This window comes from Vombatus ursinus, unplaced genomic scaffold, assembly GCF_900497805.2.
Source record: "Vombatus ursinus unplaced genomic scaffold, bare-nosed wombat genome assembly UNPS02014794.1, whole genome shotgun sequence".
NCBI lineage: Eukaryota > Metazoa > Chordata > Mammalia > Diprotodontia > Vombatidae > Vombatus > Vombatus ursinus.
In genome coordinates this window covers 18,104,600-18,128,749 of record NW_020954572.1, presented here as the reverse complement: position 1 = coordinate 18,128,749, position 24,150 = coordinate 18,104,600, and the positions used below count along the sequence as shown (strand labels likewise).

Here is a 24,150-nt window from a genome sequence, read left to right as displayed (position 1 = left end):
ACTTTACTAAACATGACCATAGGCCCTTCTTCCATCAACCTCCCTTCTTGGCTACCCAGGCCCTCAGCTTCAAGGTAAGCAGCCAAGTAGGAAGATAATCAGTGTTGGGATCCAGAAAGAAACTGTCTGTTCCTGGAGGCCCCAAGCTGTGTTACGCCCTGCAGAGGGATAGGGGGGAAAAAAAGATTGATTTCTACTTCTCAGAGATCTACTTGGAATCCAGTTCCTCTGTCTATGGACCCTTCACCCCAGGTACTATCTAGACTAGTATCATGAGGGGCAAAGAATCATATATCACAGGAGAATAGGGGTCAGATCCTGGGAGTCAAGAACAGGCTATGGAGATGGGAAAATCAAATTGTGAAACTGGTCACTCACCCAGCTGTTCTAGATTCTCCTTTCCCTCATGCTGAGCCCAAATGACTGCTTGACGCTGCTCAGGGCTCAGGAAGGCCATTTGCTCAGGTGTCATAGCCAGAGCCTGAGCACTGGTGAAGCCAGAAAGCTGGACAGGACTGAATACCACCTGAGGGTGTTCAGTGAATCCATATTATTCTCCCCCAATCCCAACTCTCTTCATGCCCACTTCAGGTCTTACTTTCCTGTACCCAACCCCACTGTTGGTACTCACAGCAAACTTGGGTGCTGGCATGACAGCAATGGCTAGTGGAGTCAGGCCCCTGATCTGTCCTCCAAGCAGTGCTGAGAGCGCCAGGTCTGGGAGCCCAGCTAGAGAGCCAGTTGGAGTGAGGCACTTAGGTCCTACTATGGACTGTATCCATTAATCTTCTATTCACAGACTCCCCCCAAATCATCCCCAAGTCTTTCATCTAGATCCCTTACTCCATTCTTCACCTTGAGAATCCCATCAGTCTCTTAGAAAGGTATCTTCCCTCACCACTCAAACCAGAGATCCTTTGCCTGTTACTTTTGCCCTCCCCTACCTCCAACACATCCTGTCTTCCTACCTGCAACTGAGCCAACTTCAGTAAAGATCTCAGGTCCCCAATTACTGACTAGTCCAAAGCCTCCAGGCAAAACAAGCAGGTGAGCCAGGGCCTCTAGCTGTTCCTCAGAGCACTGGAGGGGCAGGGAGCCCAGAAAGAGAACGACCTTGCTGTGGACAATTGAAACCAGGGCATGGTCATAGGGTAGAAAGGAGCTACTTTGACAAGTGAAGTCTAGCCTCTGAACTGGGATTTTCTTTATTTGCCCACACTTTCGTAAGGACTTCTTTTTAATGATCTTTGCCAATGAACCCACCCTTCCCCTCATCATCCACACCACAAAGGACCTGAACTCCCGACTGTTGATATGCTGTATCTCATCTGGCCGAAGGCCACAGATTGCATGGCCGAGGGCAGTTAGGTGAATAAAATCCAGATTCCTCACATGTCGGCCACTCTGACGTAAGAAGCTGGAGACAATGACTTGGAGCTGGAAAGTACAGGAGACGTGGGAACCAAGGGGGAGATAATAGAGCAGAAGTTGTCATGGTCATAGAAGTTTAATACTGAATGGATCCTTAAAAAAATTATCCAGTTTTAAGAAGATAGATAGGTGCCACATAAGAGATTCCTTTCAGCTCTGTGATTCTCTGTACAGCCATTGAGGTCATGGAGCCTCGGGGGAAGGCTAAGTCTCCAGGGTTGAGGTCTGAGAACATATGAAAAGTTGAAGGGAATATAAGGAGTAGTCAAAGGAGACCCTGTAGCACAGAGAACATGGCATCCATGGGGTTGTAGGGACAATGGGGGAATTCAAAAGAGAAGGTGTAGGGTGGTTGGGAAACAGAAATCTAAGAGCTTGGACACACCTAGGAGTCTGAGACCCCTGAGTCCTTCAGAAGTAGTCACCTGATTTTTGCTCCAGCCTTCCAACTGTCCCAAGGCTCCCAGCACTGCCCAGTCAATCAGAGTCAATTCCTGGAGTTCACGCTCTCCTAGCCCTATTAACAGCCGACCCAGCTGGAGGATCTGCTCCGGGTGAAATCCTTGAGGGGGACCCCACAACTAGGAGGAAAGGAGTTTGAGACTCAGATTGAGAGTCTCAGTTTGAAACTCTAGGAGAACATAGCAAACTCTATTCTTTTTGTCCACTTGCTCAAGAAGGGGTTCTGTCTGGCCCCTTTTTCCATCCCCTTTTCCCTCTTCATTCTCAAATATCGTTGTATTCACATTCCTACACTGATCATTTCCATTGGCTTCTATATACCCCCAGCCCTCTGCTTGACCTCTTTCGCCTTGCCCATTGCCGCTCGTAATTCCTCAGGCCCAAGACCAGGATCTTTTGCAAACAATCCCAGGCAGTCCTCGAAGTCAGGGAGCCCCATTTCTGCAATCTGTGTTGCTGACCAAGCTGCTGGGAATGTCCCCCGAACATCTGCGCAGGTGGGCACAGGATCTGAGGGACAAGTTAGGGCCAGAGAGAGGCAATGCAAAACTAAAAGCCTGGCCCCTTTGGGGCTCCTCTGAAAGCAATAATCCCTACATTTTTTGGGGGGGTGGGGCAATCGGGGTTAAGTGACTTGTCCAGGGTCACACAGCTAGTAAGTGTTATGTGTCTGAGGCCGGAATTGAACTCAGGTCCTCCTGACTCCAGGGTTGGTGCTCTCTCCACTGCACCACCTAGCTACCCCCCTATCCCTACATTTTTTATGAGTGGAGAAGGGCATCACAGTCTGCCATTTTGATGGTTGCCATATCTGGATCAGAGATAATGATGCAGTTAGACTGACTGGGGAGAGGCAAAGTGGGGCAGAAGGCATTGGGGAGAGGTGAGATGTGGCAGAAGGCTGAGCTAAGAGAGTCCAGGGAGCAGCAGAACAGTTATGGAGAGTTATGGAATCACACCATGGTAAGAGCTGGAGAGGACTTTAAATCTCCTATTTACAAGTAAAGCCTGAGTCCCCAAAAGATGAAGTTACTTGCTCAAAGTCATAAAGCAAGTTATAGTTACTTGTTCAAAGTCATAAAGCAAGTTAGTGGTTAGAATTAGAATTTGTCTCCACTCCCTGTGCATCCTTCTTATTGTATCACATTGAAAGTCTAAGAAGTTGGGGGGCTCTCACCTGGTTCATCTTCAGCTTCTGCATGGACAACCCCAGTCACCAGTGCTGCTTTTCTGAGGCCCAACTCTGGAACCCCACACAGTTGGCCCGCCCTGCTCTGTTCCCAGCTCTGTTGCCTCTCTAGAAGTCGCTCTAGGGTCTCAGGCCCCAAGGCCTCCTGGTAACAGAGGTTGGAAAGCATGGAGCCAGCCAAAGCCAGATGTCTCAGTTCTAACCCCTAAAGCCTTTTCCCTCTCTATGACCCTCTTCATACATGCCTAATGCCACTCTCCTTTTTGTCCCCTCCCTCTATGATTCTTCATGACCCACTAAGTTATGTGTCAATTATCTACTTTTTAGTGGACGGAATTCCATGCCCTCCCCACCTGTTCCCCCTCCCCACCTCACCCTGGGCAGTAGGAGAATGGCCTGAGAGGATAGAGTCAATACTAGGCGTCCAGCCTGCTCCACTTCATCTCGGCTCCAGAGTTCTGGCCGCCTGGGGGGATTTGTGGTGAAGTCAGTGCCGGCACCCTGGAGTGAGGCACTAGAGCAAGGCTGACTAAGGAAAGGGCAGAAGAGGGGATTTACATCAAGAGAAAAACCAGGAACCTGGGGGAAGGAGAACTGGAGAAGACTAAGGACTGAGAAGCAGTATTATAAGTGAGGACTTAGGAGTTGGGTAGAGTTAGGATTCAAGGATTCTGAGCAGGGAAATGGAGTTCTAGACTCCTGAAAGTCCATACCCAAATGCAGACTCATGCAACAGCAAGCATCCCAACTCTGTGGCAAATGGTTCTCCCAGGCAGAAGTTCTGCAACCGATTGAGGTGGGCCAGCAGAGTCTGTGGAAGGATTCTGCCTACACTCTCTGTCCGCAGGGATCCAACCAGAGGACCCAATGCCTCCAGCACTTCCCCTGAGAGTGGGGTGTCCTGTGGAGCCTGAGGGAAGCAGCAAGCCCAGAGCACTTTGACCTCTGTCTCAGAACACCATAATTACTAACCAATGTTCCAAAACCTCTGACCTTCCCTGACCCTGTGATTCTGTGATTCTCCATTCAACTCTGGCCCTCAAGATATCCTTGAACAATGAGCTCAGCTAAGAAAAGTTAGGCCCGGGAGACTGGGAGGTATTTCCTGAGATTCTTCTGGATCTGGACCCTAAAGGGATAGAACCTGGGGGCAAGTGAGAACTAGGATTTGTGGGTAGGTCTAGGAAATAGTCTAGGGAGGCCCTAGGAAAGAGTCTAATGCCTAAGGGAATCTGAGATCCTGAAGGATAAGGAAAACTCAGGTAGTTCAGGGGTGCAACATTTTTTAAGGTCTTGGAAGGGGAAGGCCCTTACCAGGCTGCGTAGTGCCCTCTCTGCCAGGGCTTCTCTTCGGAGGGGGGGCAGCATCAGGAATTGCTCGGGGTCACCCCGTATTAGCTCCAGCATCAAGAGAATGGAATCATTGGACAGCCTGTCAATCAGCTGGACTCTACAAGAGTTATACATCAGGGGTATTCTGGTAACTAAGTCCAGCCAGAATGTGACATCAGATAACCCCATAGTCCCAAGACAGCAAAGTGTCCTTGAATAGGCAGTGACATCAGATAGGCCACAGCCACAGTATGACACCAGCAGAACCCCTTATCCCTATTCCTGAACAGGAAATGAAATTAAATATCTCTGACTGTATTTCCCAAGATTGTACTTGAAGTGAGAGGAGAATGAAAGTGGGATGGTTTCAGGTCCTCCAAAAAGAAAATAGCACAGAGACATCCCTCCAGTTTAATCCACTTGATGCTGGCCCCAAAAGACTGTGACATAATAGAATGTACCAAATAGGAAGGGACAATAATGGAACCTATCATTTTTATAACACTTTGCAATTTTCAAGGTACTTCCATGTCCATTATCTAATTTGATCTTCACAACAATATTCTGAGGTAAGCAAGACAAAAATTAATTGTCCCATTTTACAAATTACAAAACTGGAGCCATGAGAGGTTGTCCAAAGCAACAGCACAAGGGGAAAGACAAAGCTAGGAACCAGATCTTCTGACATTTTCCCATTCTGCTAAAAAATTGGGGGAGGTCATAGTCTCTCAGAGAGGAAGTGAGATCATAGAACCCACATATCTTTGCTTGAAAATGACATTGGAAGTAGTCTTATTTCTCTGATATAGGAAATAACATTATCAAAGAGAACCAGAGATGACAACTTTGAAATTGGACCAGACAGTACAGTTAGTTATAGTGGAAAAACTGAAGTCTCTGGAGAGGCTGGAGAAAGGTTCAAGAATATGACATTAGAATTTACTTTTTATCACTGCTTCATTCCTAGGGAAGCCCTGAGATCATCCCCACTCACTTCCCCAAAATCTCCAGCATCACAGTTCAGATAGATGTTGCAATGGAATTAAGTATGAAGATAAGTATAAAGGCAACAGACTCCTTTACTCTTCCCACTCCTGGGGTGCCCTTTTGCGTTGCCAGCCAATAGAAGTAGTCAATTTAACCAGAATCCTAATCCTTACCTACTGATCCAGAAGTAATCTGAGTGACCTAATCCAATGCAACCCATTCTGTCCAACAAGCACTTATTAAACACTATGAAAGGCATTATGATCTAAGGCAGGAAATAACCACTTTTGACAGCATCACCTAATGGCAAAATTCCCATCTTCCTCACAATAGGCCTCCTGGAACTTTGAGCTATAACCCTCACCCCATGACATTGCATCCCAGTACCTACGGTAATTGGAAGAGTAGTTCCTGCTGCAGACCATTCAGGTCTGACCCCAGGCCTCCTAGCTCCAGCTCAGACATTTCCATCCTCCTCTGTAGTTCCTCCCAAATACAGGCCCTCTGTGGCTCGGGGTAAGGAAGTGTTTTCAGTAGCTCAAATTGGATATCTGATACCAATGCTGTGCCCTCCTCCCCTCAGTGTCTGGTATTGCTGTTTTCCCAATAATGCATGTAGTAAAGTCTCTCACCAGGCTCCCTCGAACCCCACCGGGAAGCTGATAGAGTAAGACCACCACTTTAAGGAAATCTGTCCTCCAGCTGAACTGTTGCAGCCACTCACAGGTCATGCCTCCTGCCAGGGTGCCCAAAGACCTAAGGGAAAAAAACTTGGGAGAGGCAATTAAGCCAGACAACAGCCTGCCACCTACCCCCCCCACACATACCCCAACCCCAAGATTGACACCTATAATGCCGTCAAAATTGTGTGTGTATGTGTGTATAAATGTATGTCCAGTATCTTTGCCAAGAAAACCCCAAATGGGGTCATGAAGGGGTGGATATGACTGAAACAACTCAACAACAACATAAATGTATGTATATATGTTTGTAGAAAGAGGTCGTCTATTAGTCTTAGATGATTTTGGCTAGAGTCCCTAGAGACATGTTGACTAGATCATACATGAGATCCCCAAACCTATATAAATGTCTCTTTAGTACTGCAAGGGTTAGGGTGGAAATGTCATGCATTGTATAAGAACAGAAGGAGGAAGGCTGCCTCAACAGGGGCAGAAGAGAAACTCCCTGCTTCTGACACAAGACACTCACTGCAAGTTTCTTAGGGTCAGGTTAGTGGTCATTGACATCTTCTTCCAGAGAAACTGGGCCTGCAAAGGAAGAGGGGCCTCTGTCTGTTAGAACACTGACCAAAGACTCAAGTTACCCAGAGTCCATTTCATCTACCGCCATAAGGGCCAGAACCATGGCTAGCTCCCACCTTCCCAAAGTTTCTACCTCTTCCTACATACTTTCTCCCCAGGAAAAGGGACATGAAGAAATGGAGAAGGGGTGGGGTGAAGAGCCAGTATTGGAGGGCTTATAGGTGTCAAGTTAGATGGGGTGTTGAAGTGAGAGAGAGAGAGAGGGAAGAGGAAAGTGCCGAGCAGGGAGTGTTACCTGCTGTTCAGACCAGGGCAGCTGGCGATAGGGACTGAGATTGGCCAGAAGAACTGGGGTGTCCAATTGTAGCAGCTTTAGGGGCAGCAAGGGAAGTAAACACGCTGGCCAGATAAGAGAGCCTGGCTGGTGGGGTTGGGGCAGAATTGAGAGGGGTAATGTTTAGCCCTTAGAAAAGAAAAAGGAACCACGGCAGTTGGGGGAAAGGGAAAAGGAGGAGGAGCCACAGTGTGGTCCATTTGGGCAGGGGTGGGGATAGAAATATTTCCCTACCATTTCAGGATTTCTCATTGTTGGGCCATTCCACTCCATTCTGTAACTCATAAGATAGACCTTAGGAGTCCTTAGGTTCCTACACAACCAGGTGCTCAGACACATGAAGCAACTCATGAGACACGCCTGGACCACACTTCTTTAACCTGGATCAGCTCCAAGATTCTGGAACCCCTCCCAAAGGATGAATAAAATCTGTTGCAGGTTAGGTCAGGGAATAGAACAGGTCCGACTTCTTGGAGACCATTGGAGTAGGGAAAGTCTCCCAAGTCAGCACCAGAAAAATGAAACTGCCCTGAGACCTGTGGAGCTACAGTGGAGTGAGAAAACTTCAGACATACCTGGTCAGCAGGGCACACAGTTGGATCTGCACCAATTGGTCCTGTGCTTTGAACTCCATCTTTCACCTGAACAAAAATTGCTGGCACTGCTTTTGTATCTCCATCATTTTGGGGTGCCATATTCACAAGAAGGGCAGAGGACAGAGCGAGCTGCATTTGCTACCCTCTCAATCATTAGTATTATTTATCCCCACTTCTTCTTCCTCCTTCCATCCATTTACATACCCGAAAAGCCTGCAACAATGCTGCTTTCTGAGCTGATGAAAGCCTAGATAGCATGGGCGACAAGCAGGGACAGGCTGCAGCCAGGACCTCTGTGGGGATGACTCTGAGGGACTGTGGGCTAAGGCCCGGCAGCAGAGGACGAAGAGCACAGAGCTCTTCCACTGACAGCTGAGGAGAAACCAGTACAGAAGGCCTGAGGAAGAGGAGAAGCTGAAGGGCTGGGTATGGTGAGTGTGGCAGTGAGGAAGAGGGTCAGTGATCTGCCGGGGAGACGTTTGGAGAGAGGATCTGCTACTTACACCTTCTTGTGGGAGGAGGCGTTCAAGCAACATGGTAGCCTGAAGTGAGAAAGAAGAAAAGGAACAAAGAACCAGCTCAGATCCAAGCCCCTAAAGCAAGGGCTTTTAACTTGATGTATGTGGACTTGTTGGGTTTTTCATATATATTTTGATCATTGTATTTCAGTATAATTGGGGTCCTTGATAATCCTGTGTATTTTAAAAACATCAATCTGAGGGGTCTATAGATTTCATCAGATTAGTCCATGTGACACAAAAAGATTAAGAACCCCTCTCTTAAAACCTCCTGGCTCTACCCTTAGACTCCCCCTACTCAATGCTCATTATTTCTGTCAGTTTGACTCATAGCCTAATCATATCACAGGGTAAGGCACAGTGCCAATAGGGGAAGATTTCTTTGGGGAATAGGAGCAAAGAAGGCTTCTTAGGGGATCAGGGATGTTCTTACCTGGCCAAGTGTGAGGTCGGTTCTTTGCAAGGCAGGGAGAATGGTTCTGAGTTGGGGCTCTGAGAGCTCTTCCAGGAAGTTGAGTCCAAGCTGAGAGAAGAGGGGGCCCCAGGCCTGCAGCTCCTGGGGACTCAACTCTGCCCCCCGAGTTGAACGAAGCACCCGTAGCAACTCATGTGCCACCTGCAAAACATAAGGATAATAAGCAGGAAATGGGAGACATACACCTGGATACCAGCCTCTTAACTTCATCTTCAATCATTTGGGGGTGTTTAGGCCCTGGCCTGGGACCAAAATGTGGAGGGTTAAGGAGAAGGAAGAAGAGGAGGGACAGGAATGGTGTGGGCCAAGGTGGGATGAAGTGGTGTTGGTAGTAGTAGTGGAAGTATTATAAACCAGGGGAAGACAGGGTTAGGAACAGGTAGTAGCAGGGGGCCATACATAGGGACAAGAAGGGAGGAGGGAGCCTTGCACCACCCTACAAAGGCCTAGTTGGGTCAGATGAGTAAGAATTATCTACATGGGCACAGCAAGGGAGCCCTGGAGCTAGGGCTCTTCTGTCAAGCAGCTCACCCGTCCTTCAGGGCTGAGGGTTCCATTGGCTACACATTCAAGCAGTCCTCGCTCTACTGACCCCATGGGGTCACTCAAAGGCACAAGACTGTGAAGCTCCTCAGTAGTTAGGAAGCAGGCAAGGGACCCTAACCTGAGAAATCACAGAGCCAATTTCTATGTGGGTACTAATACGGGCATGAAGGGAGGAATCTTATAGAAGATACTAAGCAGGGCTCTATATTGGCATTATAGGTACTGAAATAGAACATGCAGGTACTCTCTGGTACCAAGCATGGCCTTGTATGGGCATCACTTGAGTTTTATATTACTTGAGGGCCCTTCTCTCTTCCTCCCCAGATTCCAACAATTTCATTTTAGCCCTTTCTTGCTCCACTGGCTCTGCCAATGGCTAGTCCTGTTTCTCCTTTTCTGGAAATTAAATATTTTATTAGAAACTTAATATTAAGCACCAGTACAAACAATTAAACTTGCTTAGTACTTATTTACATTTAAATCAATTAATTTCAGCACCTAAAGCATCACAACATTTTTTCATTCCCTCCCTCTAAATCCCCATAAGGATTCTTTCTCCATTCATTCTCATTCACTTTTCCTCTTATGATCTCAATCTTTTTCTTCACTTTTCATTATTTCATAAAGTTCTTTCTAAATTTTTAAAATTCCTTACACTTGTCAATCTCAGTGACTTATGATAGTTCATCATAATATGTACCACATTTTATCAAATCACTCCCCTATGGTTGTGTGGTGTATGTATGCTCCTCTATCTGAGCAACAGATTTTATTCATCCTTTGGGAGGGGTTCCAGAATCTTGGAGCTGATCCAGGTTAAAGAAGTGTGGTCCAGGCGTGTCTCATGAGTTGCTTCATGTGTCTGAGCACCTGGTTGTGTAGGAACCTAAGGACTCCCAAGGCCTATCTTATGAGTTACAGAATGTAGTGGAATGGCCCAACAATGAGAAAATGTTTTCCATTTTTTTTTTCTAAATTATGTAATGCTGCTCTGAAAATCTTTGAACACATCTTTTGTTTACTTTCAGATGACACTTTCAGGGGATATTCCTAACAATTGAATTATTGGGTTGAAGGTTCTGGTTATTTGTGTATCTTTTATTGTGTTTTGCCAGGTTGCTCTCCAAAAAGATTTTACAAATATGAAATTCCAGTTGGTACTATCCATTTCTAGCTCTGCCTACATGGACCTTATCCCTTAACTCCGTGACCACTCACTTTCGAACCTGTTCTTCACCACCTGGGACACTCTGGTTCACCAAACTGCGTAGTACATGCCGGGCCTGTCCTGGTCCCAGTCCTGCTGCTGGCCAGCTGTCCTCCAGAGCCTGGATCTAAAATGGAGAGGTTTGATTCATTGTTTGATCAAGTGGGTCTTGGTGGGAATTACTGTAGGGGTCACAATTGGGCCTAACCTTGTTCCAACATGTTGCAAGAAAGCCCTCTTTCAGCCTCTTGGGGAGGGAGGGAGAAAGGAAAGAGAGAACATAGACCTGACTAATCCTGACCACTAGTTCCCATCTCATTCAACAGGGGCACAGCAGGGCTGCTATAGAAACCAGTCAAGGTCAAGGATCAAGGTTAAGAGAAGAAACTTTTTCACATTCATAGGAAGAACGTTCAGTACCTGGTGGGGACTAAGTTGCAGGAAGTGCTCCAAAGGGAGGTGGGGCAGCAAGGGTAATGCAGCCCACAGAAGCTCCTGAGACCAGGCAGGCACTTCCCCAAACAGCTCAGGTGCCAGCAGCAGCTGGGCCAGGGCCTCCTTCTGCTCAGGTCTCATGGCTGGACTACGATCACGGATGGTGGCCAGCCTTGGGGAGGGAGATGAGCATCAACCCCTAGCCCTGTTCCAGACCCAACTGAGAGAGGCCACCCAGGATTTATCTTGGCATGCTTGGCCATATGGGATAGTGAAAAGTGTGCTGGATTAGAAGTCAGATGACCCACGTTCAAATTGTCACTCTGCTACTCACTACCTGTGTGACCGCAGGCAAATTACTACCTCTCTCAATCTCATTTCCTCATTTGTAAAATGAGACGGTTGGATTTAATGGCCTCTAAGGTCTCTTCCAGCTCTAAATCTGTGATCCTATGAGTGAATGGTAGGTTGAGACCTCAGAATTCGGTGGGAAGCAAGTAGGGAAATGAGTAAGACCAGGGTGAGAAGGAGGGGGAGAAGGATGAGAAGTGAGGCCTTGGTGAGATAGGGTTAGGTCCAGGGCAAGGGTGGTAGTGGAGAAAGAGGAAGGGCCAGGGAAGAGGGCAGCTCATGGCAAAAGCAAGTAACTCACACGCTCTCATTAGCCAACAAGGAAGGTGGGAAGCGAAGCAGATCATTTACGGCCAGGAAGGGGATGAGTGGTGACAGATCAATAAAGAGCTGAGGGGTGAGTCGAGGGAATCGCTGGAGCAAGAGAGCAGTCAGTCGGCCAAGGGCCCGCTCCTCTGATGGGGGCACCTGACAGAAACATAATAATGATCGGTGATTTCGTGCTGACCACACTCCTCTTCCTACTGATTAAGACCCTCCCAAGTCATCCATGCTTCTTCCTGTGCATGGATCTCTAATCCAAAGCATCCCTTGCTTCTATTCTCTAGGTTCCCTCTTATGTCTCAATCTGGACCAATGACTCCCTTGGCTTCCCACCTTTAACTGGGCCCATGAGTGATGGATGAGTGCCAAGAAACCCTGAGCTGCCTCACTCTCTGCTGTTAACACCAGTTGCTGGAGATTCTCTGGGGGCATGTGCAGGTACTCCTGGAAGATGGTAGAGGGAGAAGGTAGTGAGGTAAGAACAATGGGTGGTGACATTGTGGTGAGCATACTCTCAAAGCCTTGACAGGGACCTGAGGGTCTCCTGACTCGTGAAATCCAAGTTTTATGGGCCACAGTCTCCCACCCCTGTTCTGCTCCTCCCTGGACCTTTACCTGAACAAGGATCTGAAGGACCCAAGCATTCTTCTCCCTCTGAAGCAATTCCCACAGTAAAGGCTGCCATTGGGAAAGGGAACACATCAAGAAGAGGCAACCCTCCTCACCAGCCAGTTCCATAGATTCCCCAGGTACTCCACCTACTTTGGAATTGGCCTTAATCCCATACTAATTCATGCTGCTATTTATAATTGTAGGTGTGGGTTGTCTCCTCAACTACTCTGTGTTATACGGTAAGCTCCTTGTGGGTAGGGACCATATTTATTTCTGAATCCCCTTGATCAATGAGCCTAATATTGGTTAGTTGTAGTTGACAATAAGTATTTGTAATTTATTGGTTATTGCCAACCAAACCACCTCCACTTGCCATCACCTGGGGTTTAATAAGTAGGGTGATATAAATCACAAAATTTTGAAATTGAGGGGATTTTTGATGTCATCCAGTATAACGTCTTAATTTTATAGATGAGAAAACTGGAGAAAATAAAGTGGCATGCCCAAGGTCAGAAAGATAATTATTGGCAGAGTTGGGCCCAGAACAAAGGTTTTTTGACTGATTCTAGCCATTCTACTTTGAGGTTTGATTTATTCATTTATTCATTCATTTCTTTAATGACTTATTGAATGCCCTTGATGTGAAAAGCTCAGTACTAGACTCTGTAAGTGATATGATAAATAAGATATGGTGCCTGTCCTCAGGAGCTTATAGTCTAGTAAGAGAGATAAAACATAGATATGGTTAGGACACAAAATATGGTGAGATAAGTACATAAGATACAAATGAAGTGCTATGAAAGTTCACAGATCAGACTGATCACTTCTGGGTGATAAGGAAGGCTTCATGGAGAAAGTGGCATTTGAGGTATCATTTCATAATTCTTGGACATCCAGACACCATTTAGGAGAATAAATTAACCTATGATTTCACTGAAATATGGAACTTCCTAGTGAAGAAATTTCCTTTACTAATGGAGGTATGTACTTTCTCTGTAAATTATAGTCTTAGAGAATTACCTAGAATGCTGAGAGTGAATGTTGTGAGTGTGAGAAGGTGAGAATTGCCTAGAATGCTTAAATGCTTTGCCCGAAGTCATACAGCGAGTATGTGTCAGAGGTGTGTCCCCAGGTCTTTCTGGTTTAAAGACCAGAAACCATTTTAGATGCTTTTAGATATTCTCACTTCAAACACTACCCTAGCTCCACAGACCTTTCTAGGCCCCCAATTCCCTCCACCTTCAACCCCAAAGACCAAACCCATCTCTCCACCCTACCTTACAAAAGAGGTATAAGGGGGGGAGAGGGTAGCAGTGGCAAAAAGAACAGTCTTTCAGTGCCTCACCAGGTTCCCAACTCCTCTGACAAGCCAGAGCACTCACACTGTAGCAAGCCAGTAGCTCCCTCTTGCCAAGATCGTGGATAGGGCCATCAGGAGGGCCAGGACCAGGTGGGGTCAATCTCTGCTCCTGCTTCAGGTATTCACCCACCGACCGTAGCATGCTACTCCGGCCCCAAGGGTTGAAGGAGTCCCAGAAGGAGCAGTTGTCAGGAAGACTGGAGAGTAGCAGAGCCTGGCCCAGCAGCCTCTGGGCCTCTATACCCCCAGCCCCTGGGCCCAAGAGGAATGCCAGGAGGCGAAGAAAATAGTGTAGGCGGGTAGGGTGGGAGAGGGCAGGAACTGCAGCCTGACATCGGGGCAGCTGGGACAGCATGCCAAGGAGGAAGGGACCTGGAGCTAGGCAAAGGGGAGAGGGCCCCAGAGGAGGCAACGGGGGCAGCAGAGGGCTAAGCAGTCCCTCCAGGAAGCACGTATCATTACCCCCACGGCTAATTCTACACTGCCCCTCCAACCAGGGCCAGAAGGGTACAAGGGAGTCATAAAGAGTATCATTGACACACACCATCTCCAGGAAACTGCCCCCATTTGGGCAACGCTCCCCACAGGGCCCAACATGACAGGGTGGGAAGGCACTTGCATCAGGGGTCGGACCCTGGCACACATGATGCACCCATGCCTGGTTCTGTGGGGGCACTGCCTCTAGGCTCTCTTCCACACACATTCGCTCCACCCACAGTGTCTGATTCTCCAAGAAACAACCCCAGAAGAGCTCTGGGGTGAGGGGAATGGGAGGCAGGCCTTCTCGGCAACTGGTGGGTGGGGGGAGGAGGCTGGCACAGAGCCGCCTCACCAGGCCTCTGTTGGGTCTGGGCAGTGATATCAGGGAGAAATTACTGCAGATGACCTCCAGGAACTGTTCCGGGTACTGATCATGGCATGCCTGCAACCAAAACTGGGCGCTCACCTCTAGAGAGGTCACATACCACGCAGCTGTCTCACAGGTCACAGCCATGCTGGAAGGTGGGCGGGGAGTGGAGGGTTTGGCATGTTGACAGTACAGGTGGATGGAGAAATTGGAGATGCTGAAGGGTAAGTCAGAGTCTGATTCGTTGTAGCAGATTGTATCCATGGAGAAAGCTCGAGGCTCTCGAGAGCTGCTTCGGGCTGAATGCTGGGAGGCCCGGGGCAGTGGTACCCCAGTGCTCAAGCAGTGCAGGAGGGCAGGGGGTGGAGGTGGCATCCCAGACAGGAATCCCAAGGCCTGGGCATCCCAGGATACATTATGTAGTACACCCCTGAGTACAGAAGGAGGATGTAAGTTAGGATCAGGCAGTTCAGAGCCTCTAACCCTGCATCCAGAGTCATGTACTGAGTTGGGAGTGAGGGGGAGGTAAATATGGACTTTGGCACAGGCTTAGTCCTCTGAGAGTCCAGGTATTACTGAGAATGGTCCACAGGGGGCAGGCAGGTAGGGATGGGGCACAGTACTAAAAAAAAAAATCCTATCACAATCTGAAGGAAATTGAGGCACAGCCTTCTCTGGATCTTTCCTGCCCACCTAGGCCAGGTTCTAGATAACTCAAAGACTGCCCAGGGAAGGACTCATATAAAGCAATCAGCCTAGCAATGAGTGATGTCATCAGGCCTTTGGAGTGGGGGTGGGGTGGGAAGGGGGCAATCGGTCCCATTGCTGTACCATCCCTCTACACTATAGCCCTCAAGGCCCTGCTCCCCCAGCTTGTCTCCCTTAATCTCTCTCAGATCTGGTCTTTGGTTACTCACCAGAGGAGCAGCTGTCTCAAGTTACCTAGGATGGATAAAGAAATGGAGATGACCCCACTACAACCCAAACCCCTCTCTTCCCACTACTGCCAATTCCTTCCCCACAAGCACTACTTACCCCCCATGCACTGCCCACTGGCATCAAGTTCTGGTTGCCCCAGAGTGGCAAAAACCTCATCCTTCAGGGAGTGAGTGACACGCAACAGCCCTCCCTGGAAGGCAGCATAGAGGGGAGCCCCCACTGTACGAAGCAGGCCTACCCAAAGGGGTCCTTCAGCACCTGGTTCTCCAGGTGGTGGTATTAGGCCCAGGAGGCCCTGCAAAAGGCGGGGTGGTGGCTCTCCCCAGCCAGCGTCTGTGAAGTTGGTGTCAGCCACAGGAATCATCTGCAACAATGCCTGCCAACGAGTGCCCTCCAGCAACAGGAGAAGTGAAGGTAACCAATCAGCGGCCAGATCACAGTCAGGGGGTCCATCTCGAGTACAGGGGTGCCGAGGAGGCACTGTGGACTCCTCAGGAAGCATGACATTCAGTAGCACCTCTGCCAGCCCACTGAGGGTGCCTGCCTGGTGACCCAGAAAGTCCCGAGGTGTCTGCTCATGTCCCAACAGCGCTAGGGTGTCCCCTAGTAGCTTGATCAGGGGTTCCCAGTCCCGGCTGCCCCTCAAGGTCACCAGGAAATCATGAAGCCGTAGTGCAGGGGGTCTTAGAGTTGGGGGTTCCTCTCCCCCCATATCTCTAGGCTCTAAGCCTTCCAGAGTAGAAGAAACATTGTCTAGGAAGGCAGAGAACTGTGAACGACTGAAGAAGTTTGGTGGGACCATATCCAGGGCCCCTAAAAATGACCCCAGAAGAGAAATTACAGGGTCTGGGTCCTGGGACTCCACAGGGGCTGGGGTCACTGTGGAGGAAGAAGTCAGAGGTCACTGTGGCAGAAATGACTGGAGCCCAAGCTTGGGTCCAGCTTCAGCTGTCCCTATTCTCTCTGCTCAGAAAGGTAGAGTGGGGAAGATGGGGAAGTTATATTCTATCCTTGGCCCATAGGCACGACTGGTCCGACTTCTGATCCTTCCTGTTCTCCCATTGATGGCTCCTCTCTCCCTTATCCCTGGTTTATCTGTTCTCTCCCCTTTCACCTTCAACCCTTCGAATTAATTCAACAAACATGTATTAAGTTCCATCGATAGTCCCTCCCCACAGGCTTTCCCCATCCACTCCCCACGTTATCCTCTAGCCCCTCCCTCACCTGCATGGGGAAGGAGCCACAGCAGCAGCAGGAACAGCAAGGGCCAGAGGCTCAGAGCCATGTTTCAAGCTGATCATTAAGATGTTAGGAGGTAAATACTGGGTAGATGCTTTTCCAACTCAGGAGTTGAATGGGGACAGGATACAGTAGCCATGGACTCCAGCTATCAATACCACCCAAGCCTGCAGGAAAGAAGATCCGTAACCTAACAGATGGGTAACCTAACATGGTGTCGTCACCTGAGCCTCTGATCACCTGATTCTGTGGTCATAAGGAAAGGTGGAAAAGGGGAGGTAGGCAGAGTGATAGGGAAGTCCGGAGGATCTTAGGACGGGGCTAAAGGTAGAGCTGGAGGGAGAGAGGGTCAGAGAGGTAGAAGGTAAGCAAGGGAGAGAGGGAGGTAGTCATGCAGTAGAGAAATAATATAGTGAGAGGTAGCCAAGGGATAAGGAGCTGCAGAACCAGAGGTGGGAGCCCAATTGGAAAGGAGGAAGTGAGATGAGTAGGAGAGAAGCTTGGAGACTTTAGGGAAAAAAAGGAACTGGGGTGTGAAGGAGCTACAGGAGATGGGAGATAGGGAGCCAGGGAGCAGAGGCAAGGAAAATGGGGTTATGGGAGAAAGAGATGTGCATCCAGAGAATATTAGCAGGGAGCCTCCTAATCAATCAATCAATAAAATTTTATTAAGTGTTTACTATATGCCTGGCACTCTGCTAAGCAATAGGCATACAAAAAGAGGTAAAAAACAGTCCCTGCCCTCAAGGAACTTATGATCTAATGGAGAGACAAGATACAAACAAATATATACAAAGGAATCTATGTACAGGATAAATAGAAAGTTGAGAATGGGGCATTTCAGGAAGTTAGGAACAATACGGCAAAAGCCCAGACAGTACTTGCCAAGAAATGTGCAGGGAATTGTGAGATCTGACAAGCTACCCTTCCACCTCCCTGTGCCTCTGACTCACAGCCAGGACTAGAAGTGAATAGGCAGTCACTTAGGGTCCAACGAAGGGAGGGGAGGGGACTAGAAAAGGGAGGTATATTAATTAGTACATAGCAGGTGTTTAAAAATTCATATTGACTGATCAAAGGGATATTTCTTAAAATGACTATAGACTGAATGGGATACTGCTCCCAGATATCTCTGAACTGATCTTTGTAGCAGCTGCCATTGCTGAATGATTCCAGGACAGCCTCTATGCTCATATATCATAGGATTGACCACCTGGGCTGGCACAAACTCCTGTGAATTTTCAGGAGTAAGAAATACTAAGGTTAAAACACAGAGAGAAAAGAAGATGGAAGTGACCAGGGCAGAAGGGGTGGGGATGGGGGGAGAAAAGAAGGTGGGAGGGATTGGACTTTTTTTTTTTAAGAAGATAGGGAAGCAATTAGGTAGTGCAATAGACAGAGCACCAGCCCTGAAGTTAGGAGGACCTGAGTTCAAATCCAACCTCAGAAACTTAAGAGCTGTGTGATCTGGACAAGTCACTTAACTCCTATTTTCTCACGCCCCACCCCCCAAAAAAAAGAAGATGGAAGTAGTGATGCCACTATGTCACTATCTGACATGTCTCTACAGAAGGGATACCATTTCACCTACATCTCATCCTTTGGGAGTGTTATTGTTATTGACATTTTCCCATTCCTGCCAATGATAGACTTGATGGGCCTGTGCTTATGGCCAACCAATGAAACCTTTCCCACACTTGCTAATGCCAACCCAAAGCCCGAATGTAGTCACAAAGTACCTGACAATTCCCCCTTTCCAGTGGGATGCTGTGGCTGCTGGGATTTGCAGAACTCATCATCTAGTGGCTAGCCTGGGAATCAAGATGGAGCTCCTTCTGTGGCCATCAGTGAGAAGTCCTCCTATAGGAGGTAGTTGTAACTACCCCTGCCCCAAAGACTGATAGTGGTTCTAGCACAGCAACTCAAACCAAGACTCACTGGGACTTGAGGTCCTATTATCAAGTGCTAGGACTCAGCAGCTCAAGGGGTAGTGGTTTAGGATGGTGAATATGTGCAGCATTTAATACTGTTTGTCATTTGATGCTTTTTCTTAAAATTAAATTTTATTTTTTTCAGTTAGCAAACATCTGCCCTCACCCCTCTCCTGTCCCACTCTTTATTGCCCAACTTGAAAACGAAAGAAAAAGAAAATCTTCCTATTAACACATATGATAAAGCAAAACAAAATTCCATGTTGGCCATAGCTAAAATTAAAATATGTGTGTGTATATACATATACATGTATATACATATATATGTGTGCATGTATACATATACATGTATATACACATATATGTATGCATATACACATACACGCATGCACACAAACACAAACAAATGTATGTATCTAAAGAGAGCTCTGGGCTTGGATTCAGGAAGACTTGATTTCATTTTTGGCTTCTGATACTTACTAGCTGTGTGATCCTGGGCAACACATTTAACCTCTGTTTGCCTCAGCATCCTCAACTGTAAAATGGGAATAATAATGGAACCTATCTCCCATGGTGGTTGTAAGGATCAAAAGGGATATCTGCAAAACACTGAGCACAGTGTACAGCACATAGTAGGCACTTAATAAATGCTTGTTTCCTTCTTTCTTTTCTTCCTTCCTTCTTTACTTTCTTCATTACAATGCAAGCAGTTATTATTTTTTGTTCATGTTTACATTTTTATAGTTCTCTTAACTCTTGTGTTTGAGCTTCAACATTTCTACTCAACTCTGGTCTTTTCATCAGGAATACTTATTGTTGTTCAGTAGTTTCAGTCATATCTGACTCTTTGTGACTCCATTTGGGGTTTCCTTGGCAAAGATACTAGAGCAGGTTGCCCTTTCCTTCTCCAGCTCATTTTACAAATGGAACTGAGGCAAACAGGGTGAAGTGACTTGCCCAAGGTCATACAGCTAGTAATTGTCTGAGGCCAGATTTGAACTCATGAAGATGAGTCTTCCTAACTTCAGAGCTGGTACTTTGTGCGTTACGGCGCCACTTAGCTGCTCCACAAATGCATAGAAGTCCTTTATTTCAGTAAAAATCTCGTTTCCGCTATAGGATAACACTCAGTTTTTCTGAGTAAGCTATTCTTGACTATAAACCTATATCCTTTGCCTTTTGCAATATATTCTAAGCTCTCTACCCCTTTAGAGTGGTGGCTGCTAAATTATCTGCAATCCTGACTGTGGCTCCTTAGTAATTGAACTCTTTCTTTCTGTTTGCAGTATTTTTTCTTTGACCTGGAAGCCTGGATTTAGGCTATAATGTCTCTGGGAGTTTTTATTTTGGAGTTTCAGGAGGTGACTGGAGGATACTTCCTATTTCTACTTTGCACTCTGGTTCTAAGAGGTCAGTTTTCTTTTAAGATTTCTTGAAATGTGATGTATAGGCTCTTTTTCTGTCTGTTTTGTCTTTTTTTTTTTTAGTCCTGGCTTTCAGGTAGTCCAATGATTCTTAATTTTTTCCTCCTCGATATGCTTTCTAAGTCAGTTATTTTACATTTGCTTTTATTTCTCCAGTCTTTCGACTTAAGTGACTAGGCAACAATTTTTTATTGTCTCAGAGAGTCATTGGCAAAGTGCATAGAGCATTGAGTTCAGAGACAGGAAGACCTGAATTCAAATCCATGACTCTATGCAAGATACTTAACCTCTGTTTGCCTCAGCTTCCTCAGCTGTAAAATGGGGATAATAATAGCACCTGCTTCACATGGTTATTACAGGGTTCAAATGAAATTATATTGTAAAGTGCTTAGCATAATACCTGGCACATAGTAGATGCTATATAAATGCTAGTTATTGTTGTTATTGTTTTCTGATCCTTTCTAATTTTCAGGAAATTTATTGATTGGGCAAGGTTTTGTACCTCTTATGCCAAACTTTTAATTCCCTTTCAAATTCTTTCTTCCACAGCTCTCATTTCTTTTCCAATTTTTTCCTCTGGTGTTCTCATTTTATCCCCCCCCCCCCAATTAATAGTATTTTATTTTTTCCAATTGCATGCAAAGATAGTTTTCAACATTCACTTTTATAAGATTTGGAGTTCCAAATTTTTTTCTCCCCCCTCCCCAAGACAGAAGCAATCTGATATAAGTTCTCATTTTATTTATTAAAAAAAATTTTTTTTAACTCTCCTTTTAAACTCTTGCTTTATCTCTTCCAAGAATTCTAATCGAATCTGTGCCCAAGCTATGTTTTTATTTGAGACTGCTTGTAGATGTTTTGGAGCCATTCTCTCCTTCTGGGTTTGTGTCTTGAAAGCTCCTGTCAATCGCTTTTTATGGTGGGCTGTTTGTTTGTTGTTGCTGTTGTTGTTTGTTTACTCATTATTTCAGCCTACTTTCTAACTTTGGACTTGATATTAGGGCTAGCCACGGGTGGTTGGGGAGTGGCCCAGCCTCCCGTGCCCACAACAAAGAACAGTCTCATCATTCTCTGATCCTGATCCCCAGAGGGTAATCTGAGACTGGGACACAGGGACCATGATGCTCTTGCTTTTTATAGGATAGAGGATCTCAGAGCCAAACCCAACAAAGAACAGGGCCAAAGTACTATTACTCTGCCTGCAGGAGCAAGACAGCAAACAAAGCAGCCAGAATTACACAAAGCCCCAATATTCCTTCTTCTAGAGTATACAGAACCTTGTTGTTGTTGTTGTTTGTCCTTCATTGTCAAAGAGGACCACGACATCATGGAGGTGATGCTATGACATGCGAGTGAATTGGATTTAAGTAGGGGAGGGCTGTACAAAGTCACCAGCCTCACTTTCTCCTACGGAGCCATCTGGGTCCAGTGGCCAGATACACGTCCGGACGACTAGAGGTGGCCATACAGAGCTTAGCCTCAACACAAAGTCCCAATCCAGGCAGGAAAGCTGGAAGTACGAGTAAACAATATCAACAACAAATAAAGAGTTGTTATGATGCCACCAATGCCCAAGTCACAAAGCCAAAAGAGGAGAATAACTCCAAAACACTCACGAGCAAACACTCTAAGAAATATACAGCTTGACCACAAAATCAGTATGAATTCCTAGAGAAAAATGATCTGAGGTTTTTTTAAGAGTTTAAAATTATATTATAAATGAAATGAGTGATAGAGGAAAGAATTGGAAAAGAAATGAAAACTGTGGAGGAGAGACATAGAAAGAGAATTAACAGTGTAGCACGGGGTATAAACCTTACCCAAGAAACAGACTCACTAAAAATTATAATGGATCAAAAAGAAGATAATGACTACACGAGAGAACAAGAAATATTAAAGCAAGGCCAAAAGACTGAAAAAGAAGAAAATGTAAGGTATTTCATATTTTTAAAAAACTGACCTGGAAAACAGATCAAAGAGGTTATTTAAGGATCACTGAAAACCATAAACAAAAAAAGAGCCTGGATATCACATTTCAAGAAATCATGAAGGAAAAGTGCCCAGACGCATTAAAACAAGAAAACAAAGTGAAAATAGAATGAATTCGCCAATCATCTCCCAAAAGAAACCCCAATAACCCCAGGAATATCATAGTCAAAATCCAGAGCTTCCAGAACAAAGGAAAAAAATACTGCAAGTGACAGTAAAGAAAAAATTCAAGTACTGAGGAATCACAGTCAATATCACACAGAATTTAACAACTACAATAAAAAGGAATAGAGAGCACAGAATTCCAAATTCCAAAAGGTAAATGATATATAGGTCTATAGCCGAAAATAACTTACATAGAAAAACTGAATATAATTATACAAGGGGAAAAAATGGACCTTCAATAAAGAAGACTTCCAAGTATTCTTGATGCAAAGACTAGAACTGAGTAGAAACTTTGAAATACAAATGTGGGAGTTAAGAGAAACATTAAAAGGTTATTAATAATAATAATAGCATTCATATAATGCTTTAAGGTTTGCAAAGCACTTTATAAACCTCTCATTTAATACAACGACCCTGAGAAGGATTGGGAGCATTATATTGTTATTTGTATGTATGAAAATATATAAATCTTTGGCTGATTTGATTTAAAAGATAGAGAAAAAACAAATTGCCAGTATTAAAAATTTAAAAAGAGAATTCGTATTAAATGAAGAAGAAATAGGAGATCTAAAAAAAAATAAAAATTTAAAAATTAAAAAAAAGAAATAGGAGATCTTAGTACAAACATTTTGACCAACTCTATGCCAATAAAATCAACAACTTAAATGAAATAATGTGCTTCTTTCAAGAGGCAATCAGTGGATTCTTTCTCTTTACTTTGCCTGCTGATCCTAAAAGATCTGGGCACTTTTCATTTATGATTTCTTGAAATGTAGCATCCAGGCTTTTTTTTAATCATGGTTTTCAAGGATCTTAGTGATTCTTTTTTTTTTTTTTTTTTTAGGTAATTGGGGTTAAGTGACTTGCCCGGGGTCACACAGCTAAGAAGTATCAAGTGTTCGCTCTGAGGCCAGATTTGAACTCAGGTCCTCCTGACTTCAGGGCCGGTGCTCTATCCACTGCACCACCCAGCTGCCCCCTAGAGATTCTTAAATTACCTCTCTGTGGCCATTGTCGATGTCGTCTTCTTCTTCTTCTCTTTTGATTGTGTTCTAATATTTCTCGCTGTCTTATAGACTCATTAATTTCTGTTTGGTCCGTTCTAGTCTTCTTGGATTCTCTTTCTTGAGTAAGATTTACCACTTCCTTTTCTAAGCTGCTTATTTTCTTTCCAGTTTTTTCCCCTAGAGCTTCATTTCTTCTAGTTATTCATTCTAATCTTTACGGAAAATCCTTTGAATCTCTGCTTATAATTGAACTTCCAGCTTTTGAGAGATCTCTAGATCTGCAATAATTTTTTTAAAATCCTGGTTGATGTTTTGTTTCATTTACTTATCTCTTCAGCCTTAGTTTCTGAAATGGCACTTTGTGTGAGGGTCAGGCTCTATACCCTGATGTGCCTTTGAGGAGAGTGGTAGGTTCTGCATAACTTTGCCCTGGATCTTCTAACTCTCAGGATTAAATCCCCTTGGATCAGAGTTTCAGAGTGATGTATCTTCAAGGCACTCTCCAGGGTCTTAAGACCTTGGACCTTAGCCGTCCTGGTCTGAGAACTGTGGCACCACATTGGTTGTTACTTGCTTCAACTTTCACTCCAAATCCCTGGGGCTTCCAACTCTGGGAAGCACCCACTCTGGGTACTTTTTCAGGGGATCTTTCCACTCTTGCTTTGAAAAGAAAGCGCTTGTAGACTCTACATATCATGTCTAGGATCATATATGAAGATGCTGAAACTCGTTTTGCTGGGTTGGGAAAGGGACTTTCCTATTGCCCATGTTGGCTGACTTTTTGTATCATTTTGGGGTGGAAAAAAATTCCAAGAAATGGTTTCTTGACCATTATTTCATTTAGTGTGAACTTTAAGGTTAAGTTTTAGTAAGTATGTTTTAGCCGAGTGGTTTGCCTCCCACTAAGGAAGCCATATTGGCCCGAGTCTAAATGCTTCTGTAACTTTTTTAGAGACAGACAATTTTGCTCCCCATAGCACAGAGATATTTATTTTGTGGTAAGTCGAATGTGTTGCATTAAGGTCTCAAAGTCTTTGTTGAACAATAATAACATAGGGGACACACTTTTCAAGTCAGATGTATGTGGAATAGGTGGAATGCAATTTTCAAACTTTTCCTGGCTTGAAGAAATACCTTGCAAATACCTTGCTTTGGTCTGATTCCTTCTAAAATTTTCATTTTACATTC

General features: G+C 45.5%; 1 protein-coding gene across 4 annotated transcripts; it reads right to left on the bottom strand.

Annotated features, from left to right (window-relative positions):
* On the bottom strand, positions 1–23,480 carry STRC (stereocilin). Of its 4 annotated transcripts, none has more exons than XM_027870141.1 (30): positions 22,954–23,480; positions 16,432–16,613; positions 15,304–16,086; positions 15,186–15,210; positions 13,444–14,698; positions 12,065–12,127; positions 11,783–11,893; positions 11,427–11,593; positions 10,760–10,946; positions 10,351–10,466; positions 9,118–9,250; positions 8,545–8,727; positions 8,097–8,135; positions 7,798–7,965; positions 7,573–7,638; positions 6,959–7,084; positions 6,611–6,669; positions 6,034–6,157; positions 5,793–5,905; positions 4,397–4,532; positions 3,796–3,992; positions 3,458–3,548; positions 3,071–3,227; positions 2,234–2,403; positions 1,857–2,012; positions 1,295–1,437; positions 969–1,117; positions 632–729; positions 379–526; positions 1–158 (listed from the first exon to the last, which is right to left on the bottom strand). In XM_027870141.1, the coding sequence occupies exons 2-30, from the start codon at positions 16,490–16,492 to the stop codon at positions 70–72; spliced, it is 5,313 nt and encodes a 1,770-aa protein (XP_027725942.1). In that variant the 5' UTR covers positions 16,493–16,613; positions 22,954–23,480; the 3' UTR covers positions 1–69. The 4 variants fall into 4 exon arrangements, with proteins under 4 accessions (XP_027725942.1, XP_027725943.1, XP_027725945.1 ...); XM_027870142.1 differs by lacking the exon at positions 22,954–23,480 and adding an exon at positions 18,186–18,248; XM_027870144.1 differs by lacking the exons at positions 12,065–12,127; positions 16,432–16,613; positions 22,954–23,480 and having other exon boundaries at positions 15,304–15,386.
* Between the last annotated feature and the right edge of the window lie 670 nt (positions 23,481–24,150).

Excerpts from the sequence above, each read along its gene's own strand:
- STRC (XM_027870141.1), bottom strand. The coding sequence starts at position 16,492 with ATGGCTCTGAGCCTCTGGCCCTTGCTGTTCCTGCTGCTGCTGTGGCTC. Across the intron at positions 8,136-8,544 it reads CCGACCTCACACTTGGCCAG|GCTACCATGTTGCTTGAACG; the intron begins GTAAGAACATCC and ends TTCTCACTTCAG. Across the intron at positions 3,228-3,457 it reads CCATTCTCCTACTGCCCAGG|GAGGCCTTGGGGCCTGAGAC; the intron begins GTGAGGTGGGGA and ends CTCTGTTACCAG.